Source organism: Eurypyga helias, unplaced genomic scaffold (assembly GCF_000690775.1).
Source record: "Eurypyga helias isolate BGI_N326 unplaced genomic scaffold, ASM69077v1 scaffold3539, whole genome shotgun sequence".
Classification (NCBI taxonomy): domain Eukaryota; kingdom Metazoa; phylum Chordata; class Aves; order Eurypygiformes; family Eurypygidae; genus Eurypyga; species Eurypyga helias.
In genome coordinates, this window is record NW_010269942.1 from 1 (window position 1) to 8,154 (window position 8,154).

Consider the following 8,154-nt stretch of genomic DNA (forward strand, 5'->3'; position numbering starts at 1 on the left):
GCAGTCACGCGGGAGGCGGCTGTCCGTGTCAGGAGCAGGTGTCCTTTGGACCTCACACTCGGCTTGGTTGATGCGGTGTAGATATCCAGCCCGGAGCGTGGGATAACTGCGGGACTCGGGCAGTTCCCACTGTGCACAGCCGTCTTTCTCAGCGTGAAGGTCCTAGATTTTTTTTTTCTGGTTGTGGTTACAGCTTAAAAGGTTAAGTTCAAGTAGAAAAAGTTGGTTTCCAGGGATGTTTCCATTCTTGCTTTGCTTTGCAGTGCTTTCTGTTCTCTGGTAGAGTCAGGAAACCATTGGGAAACACGTAGAGAGCATTATTAATCACAGAATCACAGACTGGTTTGGGTTGGAAAAGACCACCCAGTCCCACCCCCTGCCATGGGCAGGGACACCTTCCACTAGACCAGGTTACTCCAGGCCTTATCCAGCCTGGCCTTGGACACTCCCAGGGATGGGGGATCCACAGCTTCCCTGGGCAATTAAATGCACTTAAATACAAAGGCGCTTGCATACGCTGCCTGGGCTGGTGGGGAGGAATGCTGCAAATCAAAACCAGTTTGAAAATCACTACAGTAACATCTAATGGCACCATGAATGCCGTTCTAAACCCCTTTCACTTAAAAATCTGGTAAATGGCACAAGTAGAATTTTAGGAAGCTCTTATATAGTGTGTTAAGTAAAGATAACCAGGAGTTGGGTCAGTTTCTGAGGAAACTTTTATTCGCTGTGATAGCAGGAAACAGCACATTAAATTGGAAAACCACTGTTAAGGAAAAAAAAAAAGTATCCCTGCATATTGCTTTCCCAAAACTGAAGCTTTGGAGGCTTTGCCAAGCAGCAGTCACTCTGTATGGGTGTCTTCGATTTCCGTAGGGTAAATAATATTTAATGAAATAGAAAAAGTTGTTGTTCTCTTGGTTATAGACTGCGTTCTGCATAACATCTTCGTTGTTTTTAACTTAGGCAACTTATGGCTAACGAACCGCTGGAAAAATTGGGATTTAAAGATCTGATAGATGAGAAATCAGAAGCCAAACCTGAAAAGGTGTGATGAAGAAAGACGACTCCTGTCCTCATGTATGGAAAGCCTAACTTGTGTAGTACATATTGTACGTTCTGTTCATTCTGCAATAGGAACTGTTGCCTGAAGGAACCTTTTTTCAAAGTTTAATTTTCCTAAAATAAGATTATTTTTAAATGAGCAAAAGTTCTGTTTGTGTCTACTTTCCTCAAGTATTTCTTCACTTTTTTTCTTTTAATTTCTCTAGTCTACTCTTAAAGATCCCAAAGAACATTTTGCCTGGGAGGAAACAGTTATGGCCTGAAGTGTTCTCTGTGCCTCTGTAAGAACAGGGAAGCCTTGTTTTAAAAAGACAAAAACCAACCTTTATTGTGTAGCTCTTGAGCTACAGATTAATCTTACAGGGGCATTGCTAACAGCAGTTACTTGTCAGGTGGAAATAAAGCTTTTGTGATACTTGCAAATTGTTTTTTATTAAATACTGGTATTAATTCCCATCTTTGGTGTGATCTCCTGCTAAAGAAAATGCTTAGGTACTGGGGTGGGGGGTTTTTCAGTCCCTTAACTGTTGTCGTTGTCGGGAGAGTATCACTAGGTCCAGACACCACTCAGGTGGCGATTCTGCTTTTATTTACCACGCCAAGAGTGTTCACCTAACTTTATTTCATCACTTCACTGGGAATCTTTCACTGTGAGTGTATTAATTTCCCCAAGCAGAGCTGCCATGTGGGCGTTTTTAAATGTCTTTGTGGTGAAATCAGTGTGGAGACAGGAGTGGTGTTTATTTGTGTTTAACTATGAAATCTACACATAAATGTGACTGGACAAATGTTTTAAATTAAAAGCAAATGTTTTATGTTAAAAAACAGGGTAGATGAAAAGTCAGCTGTCTGGGACACAGAGTATTTAATTCCAAAAACGTAGCTGCAGCCCATACATGGAGAAGGTAGTGCAGGAGGCCCTACAGTGCGGTCAGGTCCGAGTGTGTCTGTAAGGTCCCTCACAGGTGTTTGTGTAACTGACCATGAGTTATCAGAGCCAGTGGTATTTCTCTCACCTATACTAATGCAAATGAGTCTTTCTTAATTAATACTGAGTTCAAGCCAAAATAATTTGGCCTGTTAGCCCCTCAGAAATATGTTCTGAGCAGACAGTAAATTTGTAAATCCTCTGGATGTATTTTCTGTTTTCCACTGTATTTGCTGCCCTGTCTCCTCACTTTTCTCTCTTTATTCTGTTTTTTAAACGCAGTGAATCATTTCTGTGTGTATCCGGCTCTCAAATGGCAAACTTTAGGGTCAGGGCCTGCAGATCATAGAATCACAGAATGGTTTGGGTTGGAAGGGACCTTAAGGCCCATCTAGTTCCAACCCCCCTGCCATGGGCAGGGACACCTTCCACTAGACCAGGTTGCTCCCAGCCTCATCCAGCCTGGCCTTGGACACTTCCAGGGATGGGGCATCCACAACATCTCTGGGCAACCTGTCCCAGTGCCTCCCCACCCTCTCCGGGATGAACTTCTTCCTGATATAGGAAGCGATACCCAGTTTGCCAAAGCAGCTCTACCCTTTCCTCTTTATTTGGTGTCCTCTGTTTGATATCTCTCACCTCTGCTGCTGTCTGCTTTTGCTTCAGCTTCTCTCCACTGAGCACCTGTTCACACAGAGATCCACGAAAGGGTAAAAGAACGTTTTCTGCTCTTCATATTGATGGTTGGAGCTGGGATTTAAATTGTTGCAGGGTCTAATCTGATTGAACAGACCGCAGATAGTTCAGAGCGGGTCCCTGTTTGAAAAGAATGTTCACTTGCTGCTGCATATTTTTGTTCTACTGTTTAAATTATATCCTTTGGTGAGATTAGCACATTTATAGAAGAGAAAGCAGAGATTTTATTGCTGAAACAGATATTAAAAGACTTTATATTAAACCACTGAACATCAGCTTTCTTTCATTGACACCGAGTAAGACTTATTAAAATAATCTCCAGCATCTTCAGAAGAAAGAAATTAAATTTCATGCTCCTATGCTCCCTGGATATTATAAGGTGAAGCGAATCCTGGGTGGGTATGACAGAACCCACTGTGGTGGTGGAGCAATCTGGGCTGTTAGCGGTGGGAGGTTCATCTGTGGGGTGTTACTCTGTGCTGTCATTTGGCCCAAGAGTTACCTCATGAGTTGGATGTGTGTTTTTCCTCAGACGATCGATACCAACTCTGTCCTCCAGGTTGTTACAGAGTAAAAGGGGTCAAGTTTTCCAATTCTTGAGAGATGGAACGTTGGCTGCCGAGCTGGCGAGAGAGTTGCTGTGGAAATGAACTCTCTGAGGTGACACACTGAAGGAGGGGCCCCTGCGGGCTCCATTCGTAGTGACTTGAGGCTCAGATTTGGAACCTGCTGCTGGAGGGATGGTGGGGCAAAAAGCAGTTTCTTTGAGACTTCATGGCATTCTGAAGTCAGCAGCGTGCTGTGGTGCTAACAGGCCTGAAGTGTTCCAGCGATGCAGCGAGCAGGGCCCCGCGTTGCACCGGCTGCTGCGGAGCCACCGAAACAGCCACGGTGCGCGTCACCCGTCACAAGGTAAGTACAGAAACAGCAACTGCCATCCTGACGGGATGCTGGGGTGAGAGTTGTGCACCTTTCACCAGCCTGAAGAAGGTAACTTCCTCATCCTGCCTCCCAGCACGGTGAGTCAGCCTCACACGCTGTCCCCAGCGTGTCAGGACAGGAAAAGGGCTTCGAGTGGACAGTTGAACACTCGGGGAATTGGCAGAGGCACCTACGTCCTGGCTGTAAGGCATTCCCTGGGGAAGAGGATGTGTTTGGTGGAGCTGTAGGGTGAGCTCAAAGCTAGTGAGAGCCATCAGTTGATCTGAGTGAGATCTAATGCAGAAGCAGTGGAAAAAAAGCCATTAATTAATGCCCAGCCTGGGCTTAAACAGTTTTCCCAACTTGCTCTATGGGACAAGTCCCTGTGACATGAGTCATCTGGGAAAAGTCCCAGAATACTCTTCAGAATCTGGGAGAAGTCCCAGAATGCTCTTCAATTCATTCCTGCCGGCATACGGATTGCTAGTTAAAGCCTTTCCATATAAAGCTCTTTATTTTAGCCTTGCCTGTGGGATCCTGGTTTATGCTCCTGTGCTGATTTTGGTTGGGAGAGAGTTAAGTTTCCTCACAGCAGCTAGTATGAAGCTGTGCGTTGGATTTGTGCTGCGAAGGGTGATGCTGACAACGTACTAATGCTTGTAGTTGTTGCCAAGCAATGTTTATATCACGTCGAAGACTCTTCCAGTTTCTGACCCTGCCTCTCTGTTCCCAGCTGCTCCTCTGCAAGGAGCTGGGAGGGGACGTGGCCTGGACAGCTGACCAAAGTGACATTTCATGTCATAAGATGTCATGCTCAGTACATAAATTGGGCGGAGTGAGCTGGGTCTGGCCCTTGGGTCTCTCGGGCTCTGGCTTGCTCTTTCTCTGGCCCCAGCTGCTTGGGGACTGACTGGGTGTTGTCGGTGGGTGGTGAGCACTTGTATAATTTGGGGGGGTTTCCCCATTATTGTCATTATATATTATTAGTAGTGGTATTTTCATTACATGTTAGTGTTGCTGCCATTATTAATGTTGTTGACATTATTAGTATAATTTTATTTCATTTATTTTAGATTATTAAACCATTTTTGAATCAACCCACAAGTTTTCTTACCTTTTCCTCTGATTCTCTCCCCAGCCCACTGGGGGAGGGTGGAGGTGAGTGAACGACTGTGTGGTGCTTAGCTGCTGCCTAGGGCAGGCCTACGCCAGCTCCGTTAACATGACAGCAGAGCGTAAGCCAAGGGAAAGCCATAAGCTGTAGCTACCTTTCGTGTTCCCGTACCAAGGAGGAACCTCTCCAGGAGCCTGGCACCAAGCTGGGAAAATGTGTGTTCTGGAAACGCTGGGCTGAGGCAGGTGTGCTGTGGAGGAGGCGCTTTGGCAGGGTGCTGGTTTCTTTATGGAGCTGTTGGGAGCTGATGAGCCGCTCTGCTGCCTGTGGCACTGGGAGCAAGGTAAGTCCCGCACAAGCGCATGAATCCTGTGTGTGAGGAGCTGCCGTGAGGCTCTACCTGCTGACAGACCTGGGAGCTGGGAGAAACGCCCACGGTCAGCTCGGATTGGCGTACGAACTGCCAGGTGGGGTGCTGTACAGGTGGGGAAGGGACAGCAGGAGGAAGTGTGGGCTGTGCTGAAGGTCTGTGCAAGCTGTTAATAATAGAATTCGATAAGTGAGGGGAGACATATTTCTCTTTTCTGTAGCTTTTCTCCAGCACAGCGTCGTTCACACCATAACTCTGGGCACCCTCCGGTTGGGATCCTGTCCCGGGGAGTTTCCCAGAAGGCTCCGGGTCAGCAGAGCTTTGCAGGTAGGCACTTGGGAGAGCCTTGCCCTCCCGGAGCGTTCTCCCTCTCTTTGGTCAGATTAGAATCAATTCAACCACAAAGAGCTTAACCTTGATCACCGGAGTTATTTACAGCATGAACGTTGCTGCCAGCCAACCCCTGTTATGCCTTCCTGGGAGACCTTGAGCTCTAGGTGTAGCGCTCCAGACAGCCGCAGTGACCTGCAGGACAAGGAAGAAAGGCTTTAAGAAACATTTCCAGGGCTCTGAGTGTTCTTTCATAGAAAACCTTACGCAAAGAGAGCTTCCTGTGCTTGTGCTGGAAGCGGGCCATGGTCCAAAGTCCTTCGTCGGAGCACAGTGAGCCTCTGCGCTAAGGAAGGATTGTGGCTGCATCTGGCACCTGGAAGTGTGGCAGAGGGGTTGTGTCTGGCAGCACCTGCGAGGTGAATGTTTTGGGTTGTGCACAGAGTTACACACAAGCAAAGGGTGTAGCCAACTGATCTCTATGCTCGGTTCTCCCCAGAATCCTCTTCCAAAGCATTCTCCCCAGTTTGTCCTGCCTGCTTCAAGGCCACAGATGTCCGGGCTGCTGGGCATCACACATACCATGAGTAGTCTCCCGCTTGGTTTCCTTTGGACACCATGGAGTTGCTGGCCTTTGCTGGTGACTAATTGCCCTTTGCAGCAGAAACCAAAATCACTTTCACTTACTGCTGCTTTTGTAGGTCCACCTTAACCAGCACTAACAGCGGGAGGGAACTAGATAGGTTAGAGCCTCTCCTGAATTTCACCCCTTTGTTACCTCCCTCCAAGCAGGCCTGGAGAGCACTGGGAGGCAATCCTGTTTCCACATAGCTGCTGGAACTACATCTGGAGTGTTGCAGTGATGCTCTGACTCATCAGGAACTGCTGCAGGCAGGCTATGAGGGAAGGAGCAGCCTGCTTCCTGTACGAAAAGTGCCTGTAGCATCCCTTCGTGCTGTAGGCTCTGAAAAGTGCCTTGGGTCTTCTGGTTCCACTGGAGAGCAGTATGTTTCTACATTTCTAATCTGTGATTCCTGGGAAAGGAATGGTGCTTCTGCTAGTATGCAAGAGTGTGGTCATTTCTGGTAGTGACCCCAAAGGACTTCAGTTACTTTTCTGCCTGGAATAGCTCCCTTCTCGAAGAGTTCCTCCTGCTAAATTTGCTATGTGGCATATTGTATCATATTCCCACAAAAATCAAAGCTCTAACTCTAATTTAAAAAAAGATTGTTTGGAAGGGCACATGCAAGGACCCATTTCTCCTTCACAGGTGTTTCAATGGAAATTGGATGTCTGATTAATCTTATCCTGGTTCTTCTTTTCTTTTAATGATTCCGCTTCTGTGAATAGCTGGCAATGCTGCATTTCTGTCAGGATGCAGCAGATTTTCTAGCTTATAGATTTCAAGACAAAATGCCTTCCTTCTGGAATGAAGGTGCCATATGGCTTGAAATGCATAATTGATCACTGCTCAAAATAGGAGCTTCATAGAAAGTCACCTGAAGTACTATGCGTGTGTGCGGAGGGCTTGATCGACCTTGATGTATATTTTGTTCCCTGGGACTGATGATGATACTAGGACAGGTTTTTGTGGTTCTTCCTGGAGAGTCTGGTGCTTGTGCTCTCTTGCACTGCACAGACTGCCTCACCACTGACTGGTTTATTCCCATTATCCTGGGAGACCTTGGGACTTGCATGAGCGGGTGCATCAATCCGTGCTGATTCCTGCAAACACCCCAGATAAGGCTGGCATTCAGTATATAGCCCAGCAAAGGACACGGTTATCTCTGTGAGTGTAAAACAGTTCAGGCGCAGCAAATTCGGTGGGCAGAATCCAGCCCTTGCTGTTCCATGCTTGCCCACCTCCGGTGGGTTGTGTAGCTGTCTGCACGAGCAGTCTTTTCCAGCTCCTACGCCGTGTAAGGGCAGGTTCCCACTCATGTGGGAGGGATGTTGGAGTCCATCTGGCTGTGTGTTCTGCGGGCTGGTAACGAGCAATACCTTAAACCACCCAGTACTGAGATGCTTTTCTGTTCAGGTCCCTATGAATTACGGCAAACTGTGTAGGAGCGGTGGTGGAAAGTAGCCCTGCAAAAAGAGAGCAGCATGGTGAAGAAATCGAGACTACCCAGAATGACCCAGGCTTTTAACTTCATCTTGATGAATTTAAAAAGCAGGCAATGTAGGCTGCTTCTGCAGCCCCTTTGGGAACTGAGTTCTTTGTCTATTTTAGTACCTCCTAGGAGTCGACAGCTCTGATTTCTGGAGGGTTTCTGGTTTCCTCAATGCTAGCAAGCCCTGCCCAGCTAGAACCTGTTCACACACCTGGTTCTGATGCTGCTTGCAAAGCTAGCAAGGATCATCGAGGATGGCACATGGCAGGCCGGTCGCATGGGAGGAGCTGCTCTGCAAAGGAGTCAGCTCCAGTTGCACTTGCTCAGTTTACGCTTCTCTGTTACCAAACCATGTTCTGGGTTTCAGCAGGGTTTGGAGTCACTGAGTCTCTCTGTAGTAGACAAGGCAGGAGAAAGATAACCCTACAGAATCTGGGACACCAGGACTGCTCTGAGGGTTTGATGTGATGCTGTGCGCTGCAGGCTGCTTAGAGGAGCAATCTGCTGGTGAGCTACAGAGGGCCTCTCCCTCTGGGTTGCTCTGATAGCCCCATGGTAGCATGGCTTGCTGGATGGTCAAAAGGATTTCACCACAGCGAAGAAGCCAGCTTTTGGG

The 8,154-nt window shown here is 47.5% G+C and overlaps 1 protein-coding gene across 1 annotated transcript; it reads left to right on the top strand.

Annotated features, from left to right (window-relative positions):
• Positions 1-946: 946 nt before the first annotated feature.
• Positions 947-1,054, top strand: LOC104514524 (cytochrome c oxidase assembly protein COX19-like; the record flags this gene model as incomplete). Its single annotated transcript, XM_010158243.1, is given in 1 exon segment — positions 947-1,054. A coding segment is annotated over 1 exon segment (108 nt), but the record flags the coding sequence as incomplete, so codon positions are not given.
• Between the last annotated feature and the right edge of the window lie 7,100 nt (positions 1,055-8,154).